At 36.7% G+C, this 20,029-nt stretch overlaps 2 protein-coding genes across 13 annotated transcripts in view; both read right to left on the bottom strand.

Moving 5' to 3' along the window:
• Nucleotides 1-1,316: 1,316 nt before the first annotated feature.
• Nucleotides 1,317-2,145, bottom strand: LOC149821647 (protein RADIALIS-like 4). Its single transcript, XM_089981125.1, has 2 exons — nucleotides 1,818-2,145; nucleotides 1,317-1,689 (listed from the first exon to the last, which is right to left on the bottom strand). Exons 1-2 carry the CDS (start codon nucleotides 2,099-2,101, stop codon nucleotides 1,656-1,658), a joined length of 318 nt encoding a protein of 105 aa, XP_089837251.1. The 5' UTR covers nucleotides 2,102-2,145; the 3' UTR covers nucleotides 1,317-1,655.
• A 107-nt stretch (nucleotides 2,146-2,252) lies between these two features.
• LOC149821646 (azadirone synthase LFS-like) overlaps nucleotides 2,253-20,029 on the bottom strand; it is a 48,643-nt gene continuing 30,866 nt past the window's right edge. For 4 of the 12 annotated variants that reach the window (XM_089980618.1, XM_089980622.1, XM_089980621.1 and 1 more), the window contains 2 exons: nucleotides 18,815-18,894; nucleotides 17,241-17,509 (listed from right to left, as the gene is read on the bottom strand). In XM_089980618.1, the coding sequence (XP_089836744.1) occupies nucleotides 17,440-17,509; nucleotides 18,815-18,894 (150 nt within the window). In that variant the 3' untranslated portion in view covers nucleotides 17,241-17,439. Of the gene's footprint in view, nucleotides 2,345-16,819; nucleotides 16,860-17,040; nucleotides 17,188-17,240; nucleotides 17,510-17,947; nucleotides 18,700-18,814; nucleotides 18,895-20,029 lie in introns of those variants that run through there. The other 8 variants (XM_089980615.1, XM_089980617.1, XM_089980620.1 and 5 more) reach the window with 5 other exon arrangements.

The raw sequence follows: 20,029 nt of genomic DNA, 5'->3' as shown, positions 1-20,029 counted from the left end.
TGCACTATGGATGGCGTGTAAGCACTGTATTTGGGATTGGAAGGAACATGATAGCTTAACAAAAAGTATCAAGGAGATTATGATATGATGTAAGAACTCATTAGAGGTACTTGATGAGGGTGATAGTTCTTGCTTCCAGCAGCGGACCAGAATTACTGTTCCCTACTGGGGAGTGGGATCCCCTACAACTAGTGGATTTTACTTCTGCAGGTCCCTATCACTTTAGTACTGGCTTTAAAAATTCTGCTCTTGTATTACTAGAAAACAAGAAGAGTAACTTACAAAAAGCTGCCCAACTTATCTGTAAAATTATGTTCTGTCATTTTCTGGTGAAATAACTCAACTTATGCACTTTCGGCAAAGAAATCAAATAATAACAACATTTTAGATATTTGGTTTGACTAAACAAAGGTCAACCTAATGTTAGGTGGCTAAATGTAATAAGTCTATTGTTCGATTGTCTTTTGTAAATAGCAGACAGGTTAGATGGCGGTTCATAAATAGCTTAAATAAGGGGGCGGGCCCATTAAGTGACCAGGTCTCGGCAAGGGTTCCTTGTCATCCAAGAACAAAAAAAACCCTTAATTAGTGGTATAAAGAGTGCTAATCCCACAGGCTATTGAATTCAAATATGCCACCACCTCGGCAACGCCTATGCCACTTGGTTGTTCTAGCATAGTCACTGAAACCCACCTTGCGTGCTCCGATTACAGTGACGATAATTAGAATCTAAAGATCAAAGGGCTAACGAGAGAGAGCTGCCACTTGCAAAATTGGGTACATACGGTATTAAGGTTGGGCAGCGTTGAAAAAAAAGACTGTAGATCAGGTGCAATGACATTGCACACTTTAGTATGCTGTTGCACCTGATTTGCCCGCCATCTTCTGCTGGGCCCATCTCTCTCTCTGTTCATTGGTTCTTGGACCATAAAATTGTTCCCAAACTTTCTACTTCTAGCGTTCATAGAGAGAATAATGAGACTTCTAGTGGGGCAATTAGAATAGACTGAGTATATTAAACAATGCGGCAGCAGGAATTTCATTCCAAGCAATCTGCTATGCTCACCATGCGTGGCTACACAAGTTTTTTGCAACATACGTGTTTGGACGCCCATAACTCCACTGAAATAAAACAAGTGAAGATATGATAAACCCATGAAACACTGCAGTTTCAACTTAATTATGAAAATTATTATTTCCTGTAATCCAAGAAAGACCGATCAGGAAAAAAGAAAAGGAAAAAGCCAAATGATCAGCATGTCCATATGTTAAAACGATAAATTTAGTAAAGAGAAGTAAAAAAGCATTTGGTATTCATGGTATGATAGTTACACAAACCGAACAAGGACTACTGTCACATCATGACTTGTAATTTGGAGACAGAGAGAGATTAAGGAAGCCTTTCATTTCCCCAGGCAACCATAACCGTACTGCTCTCCTACATATACTTGCATATACCTTGAACCTTTACAGTTTTAACTGTACCAGACACATTAAATTACAGACCCAGTATATATCTCTGTGGCAGATAAACAGATTAATTTTCTATACAGACTGTACCATGAAACTACACAACTAAACCGCCAGAGTGTTGGAAGGAGGAAGGCAGGCCACCCACCATATTATTGATCTTGTAAACCACTTGCATCAACTTCTTACTGACGTTGTAGTTTCAGATTCGTCAAAAGCCTGGAACAGAAAAAACCAAAAACATGAAACACCGAAAATTAAGCTTAAGAAAACACATCAATCCAATTGAACTCATGATGTTAACAACAAAAGGAATGAATGAATGAATGAATCAATCAATCAATCACCTGTGATCATCTTCTGTTAAACTAGAGTTCTTAGCCTTGCTGCTGTTATTGGTGGCACAGGACGTTTTGTAGCTTGGAGCTGGCCACTGACCTGACTCAATGGACTTCACATCCTCCATTAACAGATCATAGTGTCGTTTCACTTCCTCTGCAGTCTTGCCTCCGACCATGGCGGCCACGTTCTTCCAGCGGTCGGGGGTGTCCTTATCAAACACGGCTAGCGCCCTCTCGAAGGACTTGTTCTGCTTTGATGTCCATGAGGAGTTCAAGGAACGGGTTGCCATTGCTTTCTGTGTAAGAAATAGAAGAGCTTAGGGGGAAACAAGAAGATTGGTGATGGTTTTTGTGCATGGCAAAGGTTTACATGGTTGACGGTATTTATAGAGGCGTGGGGGGTTCCCCTTTTGAGGGTAGGAATAAACTTGGGCGTTGTATGGTTCAACAAAAGGAAAAGACAAGGAATGCAGGAATCAGAATCAGTTGATGATAGAGAGATAGCTGAGTGCCATTTGCACTTCATAAGCGTTCTGACAACAAAATTAGTATATTTGAGATACCAATCAAGTGAAGTAACTTGAAATGCACTGAACTACATTGATGTAAAATATCAGCAAAAATTACAGTAGGGATAGCTGGATTCCTTTCTTTTATCCTTCTTGGTCAGATGAGTTTCTTTTCTTTTTTAGATCCAATAAGGACTTGAAGCAATGGTGTGCATGGGGATTCGAGCTTTTCTGTTTCATTGATGACTTTATGCACTTTTACATCTCACAACTTTGGTGGATCCACTTATGCTCTTTTTGTGAGCCAGTGTAAAGAGGAAGATCAGAGGGGTCATGAGAGGAGATTTATCTAAGTCCTTGGGAGGATGTGGTTTGTAAAAAATATAGAGTGGACTGAATTAAAAATAATAACAAAAATTAAGAAAGAAAAAGGAAAACAACAATACGTACAGCCCAGGTTTACATCCACGGAAAAAAACTCATGCTCCCTTTCTTTTTTATTTTATTCAATCCCTCAATTAAGAGACATATTTATACAAGTTTATGATTCAAATTAAGAAACTTTATTTATAATTGTTAGGGAACGACCTTTCCATCTACCAATGGATCCAAAAACAAGCACGGAAGAAGTAAAAGAAGAAAACAACCACACACAAAAATTAAGAATTTTAAGTGGTTCCGCAAAAATTGACTACTGAGCTTTCTTTTTTATTGATTGAAATACACAATACAATACAAAGGAGGATGCCCCCTTAAATAGGAGGAGACTACGAATATAACAAAGAGTCTAAGGTAACCAAAAAAATTGGCAAAAAATTGATGCCCTGTTGTATGGCGCACACCCAATCACTTAAAGCCTCTTGTACAAAGGACCCGCATAGGTATCAAACTCTTGACATCCTTCAACTTGAACACTTGATGTCTACCTACTTAGCCAGGTGTATGGAGCCGTTGATGGCTCATAGATCAAATTCCACTTGCATACACCTAGGTCGGTACCAAGATCATGTCAAACTTCAATAGGATCTTTGAACAGGTATAAACTTTGATGAGGGCAAGTTGCAGAGATAGAGGGATGCAGGAATCTTGGGTTGGGTCAATAGATCCTGGATCCCAAACATGTTTTGTTGGTAGTATCTATTGTTATTGCTTATGTTAATGTTGATCCAGTTGCAACATCAGGATTGACGCGATCACATATGGCAATTTTATCGTCAATCACAGAGGATTTCAAAAGGATAAGATCGACAACTGAGATGGAGAGCTCATTTGGAAAGGAGAAGTAAGAAAAAGATAAGTTTGTTAAGGAAATTAGGAAAGTTAGAAATTTTTCATCTTCTTGTAAAACCAATTCCCATAAAATGTGGCCTGATTGAAATTATGTTTATAACATATCTCTTGTAATAATATAAATATAAAAAGGAACCTCCTCTCACGGAAGAGAGTATGAGAAAGAGAATCGTGGATGTAGGCACCTTGCTGAACCACGTAAAAACTATGTCCATTGTTCCAGGTCTCTTATTATATATGCGTGTGAGATTTTACCATGAGTGTTTTTAACAATCTAGAGTCAAATCTATCACTTACATGGTTTTAAAGTCAATAGCATCGTCAACCACTTTACCTTCAGGATCACTTGTCCCAAACCAAGCTATTCAGTGAGATGTGTTTTCAAGCTTGGTCTCCATCAAACTTGACTGCAATAACTCTCTCTTTTGAAAGTTACAAATAGAGTCTGTCATGTACTCGAAAGATTTGATCAAGTATGCAGATGGATTATCTCAAGCACCTTCTCAATTCATCCAAGGTACCAATTCATCTGAGTCTTTGAATCCTGAGTATATTGCATGGAAAAGGGGAAATAAACTGGCCCTAAGTTGGATCAAGACAACGATATATAAGTCCGTTCTCTCTCAAATTATTTGTATGCCAACAACACGTGAGGCTTGGATAGCCTTGGAACGTGCTTATGCTTTGCACTCCAGTTTGCAAATATTGTAGCTCAAGAGAGATCTGCAAAATATTTTAAAAAATGATAAACCAATGGTTGATTATTTAAATGAAGTCAAGTTCTTGGCAGACTCTTTAAGTGTTGTTGATGAAAGAGTGTCAGATGATGTTTTAGTTAGCTATACTCTCAACGATTTGTCTTCCAATTATAAGAGTTTTGTGACAGTAGTCACAACTCAGTCTTCCCTTCCAAGTTTTATTGATATTTATGAGATGTTGAATCAAGAAAAAAGGCTCCATGTCTTGGTTCCTAAGCCTCCTAAATATGACATTCTTCGCACAAAAAGAGGAAGATGTCACGATAATTTTTATCATGGTCATGGCCGTGGACAGAATATAAAATTTGGGCACGAAAATCAAAATTCATATCAAAATGAAAATGGTCAGCATGATAGGTTTAATGGTGGAAATTGTAGTGAAGTTGTTTGCCAGTTTTACAAAAGAAAAAATCACACTGCTCGTCAGTGTTACGATATTCTTAAGGCATTTGCAGCTATGACCCTAAACAACAGATCTGAACTAGTACCAGAATAGTGGAGCATCATATCATATGACAGCGGATGATGTAACACGGCTACTAAAGAGGAGTATCTTGGTACAGATGGAATATTGGTGGCCAATAACAATAGTGTTTCCATAGCCACAACTAGTAATGTTCTCTTACCCTCAAAGAATAATAACTTATTATTGAAGAATGTTTTATATGTGCCAAGTATTAAGAAAATTTTGATTTCAGTTTCCAAGTTTGCTAAGGATCATAAATGTTTTTTCAAGTTTCATTCTCATGGTTTTTATGTGAAGGATTGTCAGAAAGGGAGAATAATGCAAAACAAACCGATTAAGGCAGGTATGTATGTATGGCCGACAAGAGTGGACAACACACAAAAGGTGATTTCGGCATTTGTAGCAAAAAAGTTATATTCATTCAAAGTATGGCATTTGAGAGTTCGCCATCCTGGCCACATGACTTTATCTCCTTTAAAATAGAATGACTATTTGAATTTTATTGAAAATAATGATGGTAGTTTATGTTCTACATGCATGATTATAAAAATGCATAAAATTTCTCTTGGAAGAGCTGATTATGTTTCTAATACTCCTCTTGAAATTATTCATGCTGATTTGTGGTGACTAACTCCCATCAATTCAAGTGAAGGCTACAAATATTTTCTATTGATGGTTAACAATTTTTCATGGTTTTCGTAGTTTTTTTCTTTGGTGAAAAAATCAAATACTTTTAGTTATTTTCAAAAATATAGTTGAAAAACAAGTCGGGCACTCTATAAAAAAGTTTCATAGTGATGCAAAGGTGAGTTTGTTAACAAATAATTTGATGCATTTTTAAATCATCATGGAATTAGAAGATGGGTGACATGTTCCTATACACCACAACAAAACGGTGTGGTGGAGAGGAAACATAGGCATGTGACAAAAAGTGGTCTATGTATGTTCTTTTATTCATCTGTACCATTTGATTTTTGGGTAGATGATTTTAGATATGCAGTTCATTTAATAAATCGGTTGCCAAGTCCAAATACAAAGAGTAAGACTCCATATGAATTATTGTTCTAAAAATGTCCTGCATATTATCACATTAGAATTTTCGGCTACACATGTTATCAGTATTTTGTTCCTTATAATAACTCAAAGATGAAACCCAAGTCTAAGACTTGCATTTTCATTAGGGTTGGTTCTTCATATAATGGATACTTGTGTTTTGAACCTTTTGCAAATAAAACTTACATATCCAAACATGTGCATTTTGATGAAAACAACTTTATGTATGTTGGATTACAAATCCCAGCTACGAGTGGAGAAGTCTCTAAGTGGTTGAGAAGTGAATTTCAACTCAAACATGAGCACGATGAAGGTTGATCAAATGAAACAACAGTTTTTGAAAACTTGACTAACTGTGACGATTGACCAGTTGTTCTACCACTACCTAGAACCAACCTCCAATTTGAGTTTTCAGGATCAACTCATGATGAGGGGATGACACAAAATATAGAAGATTAAGGTGAGAACTTTCTTGAAATTACTGAACAACCATTGGAACTAGCTCTTGATAATAATGTTAATGATGAAGATCATGTGCTTGAAGTTAATAGTGAGGAAGGTCTGCATGTTGATATTCTTGATGAGCCACCTCAAGGCCATACACATCCAATAGTGACACTATCTCAAGATGAAACCCTAAGGGCAAGAGACTATGAGATGACACCTTACTATTTTGGCTATGGGTTAATTAGCCAGTTTATTCAAGATAAGATAATGAACCTGTCGATTTCAATTAGGCCATTAAAGATCCAAAATGGCGTCTGACCATGAGAGAAGAGTATAAGGCCCTCGTTAGAAATGATACGTGGACTCTTGTTCTACCTAACCAGTCATCCAATATTGTTGAATGCAAGCGGGTATATAGAATAAAAAAATATACAGATGAAACAATCACTCGATTAATAGGTAAGGGATATAGCCAACAAGAAGGGGTAGACTATTTTGAGACATACAACCCCGTGGTCAAGCCCATGACCATTCAAGTAGTTCTCTCAATTGCTATAAGTCAAGATTGGCCTATACATCAACTTGATGTAAACAATGCATTCTTGCATGGATTTTCAAAGGAAGAAATGTACATGTCACAACCTTCAAGGTTTGAAAGCAAGAAGAATCCTTACTACATTTGCAAACTCAATCGGGCTCTCTATGGTCTGAAGCAAGCTTGACATGTGTGGTTTAAAAGACTTATGCTATATTTAGAAAAATTGAACTTCATTAGTTCAAAGGTAGACACGTCTCTCTTTATCAAAATTTCTCAAAATGAGACTCTATATGTTTTGGTTTATGTTGATGATATAATAATAACTGGCAGTTCGCAGGTTATAGTTCAATGATTCATCAAAGAATTTGGTTCAAAGTTCTCAATTAAAGACTTAGGAGCATTACACTTCTTCTTGAGAGTGGAAGTTATTAAAAACTCTGCATGAATCTTATTAACTCAAAGAAAATAAATTTTTGACCTTCTTGTTAGAACATATATGAAAAATCGCAAACCTCTTCTCACACTTGCAAAAGCAAATGTTCAGATATCCTGATATGAAGGAGAAAAGCTCATTGATCCAACTCAATATCAACGCATTGTTCGAGCACTTCAATATACAATGTTCACTAGACCAGACATATCGTGAACAAGGTATGCCAGTTTATGCATGATCCAACAAAACTCACTGGCTTTTGGTGAAACACATTTTGAGATACCGCAAGGGTATTATTAATTTGGAGCTTCAAATATCCAGATCCAGTAATCATGTGTTGTCCGCTTATACCGATGCAAATTGAGTCGGATGCCCAGATGATCAAAGATCTACTAATGGCTATATGTCATACCTTGGCTCAAACTTATTGTCTTGAAAGTGTTCTAAGCAACAAACAATTGCCAAGTCGAGTACTGAAGCCAAATTTAAGGCATTAGTAGGAGGCATGTCAAAACTCTTATGGCTGCAATAATTAATGGTTGAACTTGGAGTTTAGAAGGATAAAACTCCAATCTTATGGTGTGATAATCTTGGAGTAACCTATCTATCTGCAAATCCAGTATTTTTATGAAATAACTAAACATATAGAAGTCAACTTTCATTTCGTGAGAGAGTTGCCAAACAAGAAATTGAGGTCCGATTTGTGTCATCTCAAGCGCAACTTGCCGATATCTTTACTAATCTATTGAATGGACCTTGGCTTGTCTACTTGCGAAACAAGCTCAATCTCAAAGAGATTAGCTTGAGGGAGAATGTTAACGTTGATCCAATTGCAACGTCAGAATTGACGCAATCACATATGGCAAGTTTATCGTCACTCACAAAGGATAAGATCAACAACTTAGATGGAGAGCTCATTTGAAAAGGAGAAGGAAGAAGATAAGTTTGTTAAGGGAATTAGGAGAGTCAGAAAAATTTCATCTTCTTGTAAAACCGATTCCAATAAAATGTGGCTTGATTGGAATTCTGTTTATAACATATCTCTTGTAATAATATAAATATAAAAGAGAACCTCCACTCATGGAAGAGAGTGCGAGAAGAAGAATCGTTAATGTAAGCACCCTCCAAATTCAACGGGTCAAGATCCATTATGTGAATAAGGGGTTGATTCTTAAGTTAATGCTAAAGAGGATTCAAAACATCCTTGAGCCTCCAATATGACCCCATAGATGCTGCAAAAAGTTTGCTTCCCACTAGAAAGATGTTCCGACCTTTCAAAATTCTTTAAATAAAGCTAGAAAAAAGTGTTATCGGTGCTTTAAAAAAAATACACCTTTTAAGAGAAAGGTTGGTGTACTATGAATTTCAGTATTTGGGTTTGGTTTGCAAACGTGTTTATTCCAAATACGTAAGGATGCAGGAAAAACAATCCCGTGGCTCTTATTAGGAGATCTCCATTTCCTCTTGTGTTTCCTAGGTTTACCTTTGTACTTGGTTTCACTTCTTCTCCTCTTTCCCTGTAAATCAGACTTATTCCAGAAAGCTGATGCCTAGTGGAAACATTGAAATTCAGTTTTTTTTTATTGGCAATATATGGTGCTATTGATGGCACTGAACCATTAAGTATAAATCACCTACTTTTCATTTTTTTTTAGCTTTCTTTGGTAGACCAGACCTTATGGAAGAGCAGATCAGGTGATCTGTCAAATCACTTTTCAAATCACTTTAAGAAAGTGATTTGACATCTTCACCGTCCATTGCTTCATCTCACAAGAACCTCATGGTTCTTGTGTACATTGTGGACGGTGAGGATATGCCAGATCACTTGATCTGCTCTCGACCTTATGGATGTAATCTGTAAGTTCAGTAGAAAATGAATTTTCAATCATATGATTGTGACATGCAACTAGGTTTTACGATGACTTCAAAAATCAATAACCCACAATGCACTAAAATTTCATGAATAAAAAACCATATTTTTAGACCAAAAATAACATAATCTAATGTTTGATTTTATAGCAAACAAAACATGTTGAACACATCTATGTGGTGAGATAATGCTTGAACCTATGATTCCAGCTCAATAGTTTTGCAATTTTAATAGCACCAAATATTAACACGTACCAAAAGAATGTTCAAAATCTACAACCAACAAGATCGGACATCTTCTCTTATCCAATGCTTGAGTATCTCATCGATCCTAGTTTATTTAGTAAGAAATATACTTTACACGAAGACTTTACCACATATAAGCATGTTTTATAAAATGTGAAAAATTGACTTACGATGCATTTAAAACTTTACAATACAAAGTATTATGGGCCGTTGATTTTTAGCGCTTTCAAAATTGCATCTAAGCATCAAAAATTCATAATCCTAAACATGTCGCTCACTAACTGAATGATAAGAATTTAATTTATAAAGTCTGATCAATGAAAAACTCGATCATTAGAGAAAAAACACTGTCAATTATCATCCGTTGTAAATTTTGGATTTTCTTATACTAAACGGTTCCCCTTTCATACACGTGTGGATTTTGAACCAACAAACTATCTGAAGCATTCTCCTTGTTATTAGAAATTTTATCTTTTCATAACTTTTTAAATGATAATTATTCATAAAATAAAACACACATTTTATAACCCAACAATCTCTTTTTCTCATGTTGAGAGAGAGAGAGAGCATAGCCACTTAGAGATATTAAATACAATTAATGCTCATTAATTTACTTTAGTTTCCATTTGAGAGAGAGAGAGAGAGAGACGTAAAGAAATGTTTTATAGAAGTTAGAAAAGTCATATTAAATGCCTTTAATACTGCATACTGAGTTTGTTTATTTTTAAGCAACCATATTAAATGGCTTATCACATCCATTGGATTGTAAAAGATCCAATGGCAGTTATTAAGGAGTAGGTACACCGGGAGCACCCTATCATTACTATATATATATATATATATATATATATATATATATATATATATATATATATATATATATATATATATATATATATATATATATATATATATGCAGCCTAAATACTACAAACATATGGTTGGAGCAACTCGTGAATGGCACCAATCTGACAAGAAATCATGAATTCAAAACCCACAAAAGCATGTAGCTTGCTGCAAGGCCGAAGCTGGGTGTACACACTGGTAGGTGAGGAAGAAGCGAGCTTTTACGAACTCGGTGAGCAACCCTATTTTCCAAAAACCGACTCATGCCCAAGAAGTCTGAGTTGGTTCAAAAGGTTTGGATTTTTAGAATTTTGAGAACATGTTGGATGTCAAACTGTGCCCTTGGAATAAAGCTGTAGATCATGGGAATATATGATCCCTGGAGGCGGTGATGACCAAGTCATCTAAGACAAACATATCAAGCATAAAGCAGAAGCTTTACACAGAATCTTGGAACAAAAAGAGTGAAAAGAAATTCAGCAGATGGGGTCTGGTTGCATAGATATGATGGACAACCACCACTCAAGGAGGAAATTATGGCCTGTCCTACGGATGATAGAGAATTTAGAAAATTCCAATCCCTGCAAAAAAGTTATATAGAGATGCACAGCCGATAGATATATAGATAAGATACTACCCCCGCGGATGGGACTAAGCTATTCAAGAACAGGGGTGCATGATTAATATTCAGATGGATCACGAGTCAAAAGGGGCCCATGAATCCATTGCTCCAAGACTAGGCAACTCCTTTGCCTCAAAAAAAGATGCACAGAGCAATGTCGTTCCTTGGGTATCGGCCTGAATTATATCGGTTATTTTTCAAATAATTAAATTAGTTTCTTAATATTTTAAATATTATTTTAATATTTTTCTGACATGTATCATTCTCTGATTAAATAAAAGTTGGCCGATTCAGATCTAAATCGGTATAGCCCATTCACCTGAAACGTTTGGAAAATGATTCATGACCCGAGATGATTCTTACAACATTGGCACAAAGTGCAGGCTGCACTACCATTTCTTCACTTAAGGCTCCTTCGATGTTGTTGTCAGTATCTGCGTATAGTATCGGTAGAAAATCGATATATTTTATTTTTGAATTGTTTTTTTAATAAAATAAAAAAATATATTTAAATTTATTTTTTAATATTATTTTAGTGGCTTTAACACTGTCACATTGACACGTAATATTTTTTAATTGTTTTTTAGCTGATTCAGAACGATTCACTTGAGTATCGGTATCGGATGTCAATGGTTGGCCAAACGATACAGGGCCGATATCGATACTGACAACATTGGGCTCCTTACAGCATAAAGTAAATCCCAAGTTCTTGGGAATTTGAATCATTCCACCTAATGAAAAGAGCCCAACCTTACCAACGGAGGCTCCGTGTGGTTGGTAGGAGCTGTCAGTGCACGTCTCCTTGTGGTGGAAACGTTGCAGGTTCAAACCCCACTGGCATTCATGTAGAAGAGAGAGAGAGAGAGAGAAAACATGGAGAACCCACTGTTATATGGTTCGGACGTCTCACAGGGGCCAAGAGGTGTTGCAGACCGTGGGCCAAGAGGTGTTCCAAAAAACATGGAGAACCCACTGTTATTTTGGTGGTATGTTTTTGGTGACATGAGCATGTACGAACAATATTTTAACAAAAAATAAAAAAATTTAATATTTTGATTTGTTATTTTAAAAAAATATATTTTTTCCATTAAAATATCAAAAATAGTTTTTTATTAATTAAAATTTAAAAAATATTGTGTCCTGTCCTATTTAAAAAAAAATCAAACTTGCAAGTCGAACACTAGTCATGTATCATCTCGTATCCGCGTGTCTTTGTGACATAGGATGCATGCATCCATGTTAAGAGGTTGCTTCATTACTTCTTCCAAACAACTGCTCTTATTATTACATGTGATGACAGAATTGATAATGGGTGATTCCTTGCTCTAACCATAGTGACAAATATCACGAGATTTATGAAAATCTTGCGATAATATCTCAAGAAATTACCCGAAAGTTTAAAACAGTAATTTCTTGCGAGGTTTTCAAAATATGGTGAGATTTATGAAAAAACATAAATACCATGATTTAAACATGATATTTACATTTTAAACAGCTATTTATCGTGGAAAAGTTGTGTATTTTTACTGTTAACTAATTTTTATTAATATTTTCTTATAAAAAATACATTTTATATTTTTAAATTTATTTTTTATTGCTGAGATTTATGAAAAATTTTCAATTTCTCACAAGTTTTTGAAAAACGAGAATTTTCAAAAAAAAAAAACATTTGTCACTATTGGTCTAACACAAGCCATTAAATAATATGGTTACTTTAATTAAATTGCTCAGCAGCAGCCCCAAGGGGGGTTGGCATAGTGAGCTTGGCCTTAGCCTCTAGACCGGCAGCCAAAGTTCGATTCTCATGAGCGTCCCCCCTCTCTACAAGCTGATTCTCAGCGTAGGTCCTTGGGGGCAGGGCTCCATATATGTATATATATAAACCGTGTGCTAAAACAATTTGGTGCTAAACTGCATGCTAAATAGATTTTTCGGGCTTCTTCAGTGCTTTTTATGCGGTTCCCGCCTCATAAATGTGTTGGGTATGGCCGATTTACTAAGAATCCACTTCTGGATCATGTGTTTTCCATGAAAAAAAATGATCTTTGAAGCCTCAAAATTTACAAAGATTTTGGACCATTGATTTTTAGAACTTTATAAAAACCCACCGATGTGTTGGAGTCAATCGCTTCAAGAGCCGATCCATCTAAAATCAAGTACATAGATCACATCTGTACAGTTAAAATTTAAAAATAAAATTAAAAAATCCCAAAAAACCCATTTAACACGTGGTTTAGCACCAAATTGGTTTAGCACGGACCCATTACTCTCTCTCTCTCTCTCTCTCTCTCTCTCTCTCTCTATATATATATATATATATATATATATATATATATATAAAAACAAAAATTACAATATACCATGTTTTTGCCAATGCCAGGCCACATAAAATAATATAACGGCCTTAATTAAAAAGTTGAGCTAATAGAATACTTGAAGAAGATTCAACACGGGTAAACACAAGTGACAACAGGGCAGGGTAGACCTCTTCGTCCCATGATCGACTACCATCAGGTGTGAAGGCAGTATCACATTAACACTAATATTAAAATTACATAAATTGCATTTAATAGGCCCACCATTTTAGTGGCTTTAGGAGTTCCTTTTATGAGACTCTATGGTCATATTGTTTGAAATTTAACAAAGAGTTGGATAGCTTTCCAGCTGATTTTTTTTTTCAAGTGTTTTTAGGATGTCTGTAAATCAGATTTCTTGGCTCTTTTCTGAGAATTCCATGCTAACTGCCTCTTATTGAAGGCCTTCAACAAATCGAACATTGTTCTCATTTCTGACAAGGTCGTCCACATGATATTAGCATACTTTTACCTATTTCACTGTTGGGGGTGATATACAAGATAGTATCAAAGGTGTTTACGCCTAGGGGTGTCAATGGGTCTAGTTTACCCAGACCCGACCTGGACCAAACCCTATAGGATCTGGGTATGGTGACAAATAAAAAGACCTGATTAAGACCCAAGTCTAGACCCGAAGGTCCGATTAATACATGGACCCGGGTATAGTTTGTGAAATTTTATTATACCATACCCGGACCCGACCCGAGTTATTAAGATCCATAAATTTTCAATGTAAAAATGATAAAAAATATTATCTTATCGGGTCTGGTTCATGTAGTTCTTATCGGATCTGGGTATAGTTTCTCTTATAGTAGACCCAATTAGACTCGGGTTGGCACCCAATACCATACCCAAAAATCTGGTCCAAGTCCGGTTCCACTGGATCCGAACCAAACCCGACCAGTTGACACCCCTATTTACACTACCGCAGTGGTTACCAATGTGGTCAGCAGGGTCCTATGTCCAGCTGAAGGTCCAGTATCTCATTGGCTTATGGGGGCTGACGTTGCTTTGACACGGTTGGGACATGTAAGGCTGGGTGATTGTGTCCTCAACCTAGGCTGATGACTTCCTCATCATTGGGGAGGCTAATTTACCACAAATGAGTAGGGACTCCCTTATTTTATAAGTGTTTGCACTTGTCTCAGGATCACCATCAATTAAGGTAAATGTGAGGTCACTAGGGTGTCAATGGGTCGGGTTTGACCAGAACCCTACCTATTCCAAACCCTATAGGGTCAGGGTTTGGTGATAAATAAGAAAACCCAATTAGAATCCAGGTTGAATCCTTCAATATATGAAGCCGGGTATGGTTTGTGAAATTTCATACTAGACTTAGGCCCAACCAGAGTTCCAATTAAAATCAGCATTGTTGGAACTATGTGTCTGTTTGACATGATTCTCATGTTAAAGGAGCCGAGCTTACTAGGAATATGACATCGAAGGTGGACCAACTTACCAACGGGGACTCTGCTTATCTGGTAGGAGCAGCTAGTGCACGTTACCTTGTGTTGGGATGCAAGTTCAAATCCTAATGGTATCATTGTATAACTGATAGGAGTCTGCCTAACCCCAGCTTGCTTTTCAAAAAAAAAAAAGTGGACCAACTTGCCAACCTTTTCCAGCCTTGGCTCGAGGGCCCCCCTTTGACCATCATTCATGGTGAAAACATGGCAGCACATAGCGGTTGATCTTGATATTAGGATGCAACAATCAAACTCTGTTGGTTTGTATCACCTTCCTTCAGGTTCTCAGAAATCAACCAATGATTTAAATGTTGGTGGAGATCTTTTTGTGAAAATGAAAAAGTGAGGCGGAGCATTTGATCCCTTCAAAGCGAGGCTTGTGCTTTCAAGCGTAAAAAGCGTACGCTTCATAGACAATTATTAAAATTTTTAAAAAAATCTTTAAATAAAATTTGACATTTCAATATATTAGCAATACAAGATCATAAAATGCAACTTTTCATAATGATTAACAAAAAAAAATGATACTAATATGTAAACAATTCAAAGTGTTGAACAAAAAATTATAATACTTTTTTCTTTAAAAAAAATTATAATATTTTAATATTTTATCAATATTGAACATAAATGCAATCATATATGTGCATCACAATTGTTCTTAAGCAACAAACTAAAAGAGCTCCCACGTTGGAATAAGCCAACAATATCCATCAAAATAATGGTTTTCTTTAAGAAAAAATAATGCAACACACTATGAATCTTTACCATATTTCCTTGTTTTCTTTCATAAAAACACCACTTATCAAAATGGAATAGGTGGCTTTTAATTGGTAACGAAAAATACTTTTTTTTAATCTGTAAAAAACTAAAAAGTAAAAAAATATCTGGAAATCATAACCACAAATAGAAATGGCAAATACAATAATAGGGAGATTAAAAAATAGACATGCAACCAAAACAGGAAGAGAAATGCAGAGAAGAGGAAGGGCATCACATGTTTATAGTCTGTTGCTTCTTTGGTTCACCAGCAAATGTGAATGAAAGACACCTCCTCTTGTTTGCTAGTTTGTCAGAAAACCTAAACCTATGTCTCCCTCAAAAAAATGAGCTCTTCTATGCTGGTTTCATGGAAATTCGACATGCCATTACTTATTGCTAGTTGAAAGGAGTAAACCTCCGCCTTTACTGGTTAGGAGGAATCTAACTACCTTCTTCTTTTGTCTACTTGGAAAACCCATTTCCGTGATGTGAAACGGGTTTCTCACTTGATAGGAAACGGGTTTTCCATGTATTTTTAGAAGTTTCCCACAAATTTAAAAAATGCATGGTTTTCAGTTTAGAAAATGGTTTCTCACATGTAAGTGGAGTTTCCAATAACCCCGGTACAACTAAAGTTTGAAAGAATAGAAACATAACGTGAACATAAACAGTGTTTTTCTTAAGGAATGGAAAAAGGATTATTTATTTATTAATGAATGATTTCAAAGTGGTGATGAGAAAAACAAAGGAAATCACCGCAAAACAGGGAAGTCCCAACCATGAAAGATTGGAATCAGGCCAACACAAAGATGCAGCGTCATAGACATCAATGAGAGGTGAAGACCCGGATCCTTGTAGAAGTCTATTGTTGCGCTCACACCAGATCCTCCACCAAACAACAAGTAGCCATAGTCTCAAAGAAAGAGCCCATATGGAAGATGAGCAGAACAATAGTGGACCAGACACTAGGTCCCGACGAACCTGAACGGATATGTAGATGGATACCCGGCCAGGCAAGAGTGAGAAGACTTTGGAACACCTGACAATGCCAAAACAGATGCTCTACACTCTCACACAGAGACTTGAGTGTGGAATGTGATAAACTATCCTGGCTGACCTCTACACATGGGTATAAAGCATGACCCATTTGAAAACGTCTATCCTAACTCCCAACTAAGGCATAGCATGATCCATTCATAAGCAATGGGTCATCTGGAAGTGGCTTAAGTTTGCCAGAAAGTAGCTAAGATTAACTTCGACAGATCAATCAAGCAAACAAGCCATCAGAGGTCCTAGGACACCAGAAACTTTATACATAGATCCATGTTAAGGGAATATTAGTCAACACTCACCAGTTATTAAGGAAAGAGGCAAATAAAGTTTGGAAAAGACCTGAAAAGTTAAATTTAGGCTAATAAATACCAAAAAATAGCTGCCCATAGACCAGATAAGAGCTTAATGGTTGGCCTATAAAAATTACAAAGAATAGGCACCTTAAGTGGGTCGTCAACAAGGAACAGAAAAATAAAAGAAAAATTGGCATATTTGGCTTTTAGATTGGAAGACAACTTACATCTCCAATGAATGATTGGGTGCATCTATGGATATTTGGCTTGTAGTATGCCCCTTGCAAGCTTCCATCTTTTCTTTTCTTTGGATAAGCAAGCTGGGGTTAAGCAGTTCCCCTTGCAAGCTTACATCTTTGATAACAATCGCATTCCTGAATTGATAAAAACAAAAATCTCAAGCTTAATCATTTACAACGGAATATGATTGATGAAATGGCAAAGGGCCATTCAAGCCTCCTTTATAAGTTACACCGCATGGGTTTCCAAGTTCCTTAATATCGATAACTTGTTAATGCACGTCTGACATGTTTAGGTTCAAGACAAATCAATCTCAAGATCAACTTCCTGAAATAAGTATCTAAATTTTACATAAACAGAAAATGGATATCAGGCATGCATTCTTTCTACCCTTTTGATGTGTACGTAACCCTGAAACGTTCTTGCAGATAATCACCACTGCAGATCGGAGGAAACCTATCAATATTCACAACACAGATGCATGTCATCATAAAATTTACAGACATGGACAGATAAATTCCTTGCTTGTTTTTTAATATGATATATATCTTCCGGATAATTTAGATAACCAGCATTAAGAATATACCATTTAGAACAATGAGATATATCTTCATGATAATTTGCAGACATGGACAGATAAGTTCCAGTAAGTTTATGCTCTGAAGTGAAGTTTGTTAATCTTATAAAAGGGGCATTAAAAGAAAACGTCTATGAAGCAGGTAAAGCTAATTGAGACATTCAGGAAGACTGACAAAATGGATCGAACCATGCACACAGCGCATCTTTGACATGGACCATCAGATGTATTCCAAATAAAAGTCATTAACTCCCAATTATGATGAAACAAGTAGTATTTTGGTTATCTAGCATCATAAATAACTTTACATAATTAAGTTTGTTTTCAGCTGGTTAAAACAAAATAAATAGAGAAATAAAACATACAGAAAATATAAAGGGCTCTGGAGAATTTTTTTGAAATTGTAACGACAAAGTGATATAAAAACAAGTCTAATACGCAGGAAAAACATTGAAAGAAATATGTTAAAAGACCATTTTAAATATAAAAAGCTTCCAGCCCTTGTGGTCCCCAATTCAATGACCTTTCGGTGAAACCAAAGCCACACACGCACAGATTTCATCCAAAACATTTTTGGAAGAGATAGACTAGATAATTGTTCATAGACCGAAAGCTTCTTGTATAGGTGGGAAGCACGCTTCCTGGAAACTCGCTTTGGAAGCGTGATACTCCTCACTTCCGAAACTTTATGGGAATCTCGATTCTCACACGTTGCTCTTATGCTTCTCATACGATTCATTCATGTTTCCTACATGTTTCTTATATGTCCTCTCCCGCTTCTTTTCATGTTTTCTGTGTTTCATTACATGCTTCTACTCACTCCCCATGTGCTTTCTCTAAATAGGTAACCATTATGAAACTTAAGAATAGTTGTTTTATTTTTTTTTTATTTGCTTCCCATTTGATTCCCGTTTCACTTCTCATTTGATTCTAATAATGTTTCTTGTTTAATTCACATTTCATTTTTAAATTGATTCTTAGCTTCCTGCTTCTTATAAATTTCAAAATGCCTCGCTTCTCGCTACTGCTTCCCAAATCGTTTCTGGCTTCTGCTTCATAGTCTGGCAACCTTGGTTCATAGACATTTTGACATTAGAAGGAGAAAATGAAAACTCATACATGCAGCCTGAAATACTACAGTTAACCTCTAGAAAAGGAAAAGGAAGAAGCAAAATTCAGATCACCTTGGAGGAGAGGATTCGCTACAGCAACTCTCTAGGCATTTAACGACACAGTTGGGGTTTGGATCCAGAAAGAAGGCAATCTGCATTTTTCACATTCAGATCAAAGTGAAAAAAGGATTAGTTTTTTCCAATAAATGTCCCTGTGCACGAGATGTGTTAACTTTAGTTATTTATTGATGCTATTTGTCCTCAAAATCCTGAATATAAATGTAGTTCCATAAATATCCATATCAAAATCATTATATCAAAAAAATTGTAATTATATCAAAGGATTATCTGGTTCCATGCTTAAGTTCGATCGAGATACAGCTGTAAAAAAAAATATTCTGCAGTAATGAAAAACAAATTGATTGAAATGTTCAACGTATCAGTTAGACACAGCTAACCACATCAAACTAACTGTAGCTAATTGATATGGTTAAGCACATTCATACAGTTAAGTGTATCAAACTACTAATTCCAAGGTTGTTAAATGCGATGAGGCTAAGCGAGGCGTTGAGCCTTTTATGAAGTGAGGCGTAAGCCTCGAGGCGTTGAAGCGTAAGCTTCATGATCAAAATAATAAAACATATAATATTAATAAAATAATGGAAATTTTAAATAAAGACTAATAATAAATAATAAATGACAGTATAAAATAAATTGTGTCCTCACAAGATCAATTAAGTTCCAAATCCTCATAGTGAACGGACTGGTGTTGGTGTGGTTGCAGGGGTGTTGGGCCATCAATGGGGCGTGGGAACGGAGGAGGCTACGAGCAGCGCGCCCTGGTGCGCGTGGGCCTGGCTTCAGCATCAGCGTCGATGGCGGAGAGTGCGACCTTCCCCATTGACATCACCAAGACGAGGATGCAACTCCTTCTCTCGGGCGGACGGGCACGCTCCATGTGTTGTAAGAGATCGTGAGGCTGGAGGGTCCCCTCGGCCTCTACCGGGGGTGGTCCCCCGCCGTGGTTCGCTACCTTCTCTACACCCCCATCCAGATCGTCACCTACGAGCGCCTCAGGGATTCCCCCCTCCACAAAGCCCTCGTTGGAGGCATCGTAGGCAAGGTTTTTCATTCCCTCCTCCCGCCCGCTACGGCAATAAGTGGGCCACCATCGCATGCATCCTCTCCGGCCGCACAGACAACGCCATCAAGAACCACTGAAACTCCACCCTCAAGCGCAAGTGCTCCACTGCCAGTAACCCTCCGGCCAAGAGATCCAACAGCTCC

This window comes from Nuphar pumila, chromosome 11 (assembly GCF_984573655.1).
Source record: "Nuphar pumila chromosome 11, dmNupPumi1.hap1.1, whole genome shotgun sequence".
NCBI lineage: Eukaryota > Viridiplantae > Streptophyta > Magnoliopsida > Nymphaeales > Nymphaeaceae > Nuphar > Nuphar pumila.
The sequence above is the reverse complement of the archived record's forward strand: the minus strand, read 5'-3'. Positions and strand labels throughout refer to the sequence as shown.

What these genes read in the sequence shown, in the direction of transcription:
- LOC149821647 (XM_089981125.1), bottom strand. Translation starts at nt 2,101, where the DNA reads ATGGCAACCCGTTCCTTGAACTCCTCATGGACATCAAAGCAGAACAAG. An exon ending in TTAACAGAAGATGATCACAG is followed by an intron (nt 1,690 to 1,817) that starts GTGATTGATTGA and finishes TTTCTGTTCCAG; the next exon opens with GCTTTTGACGAATCTGAAAC.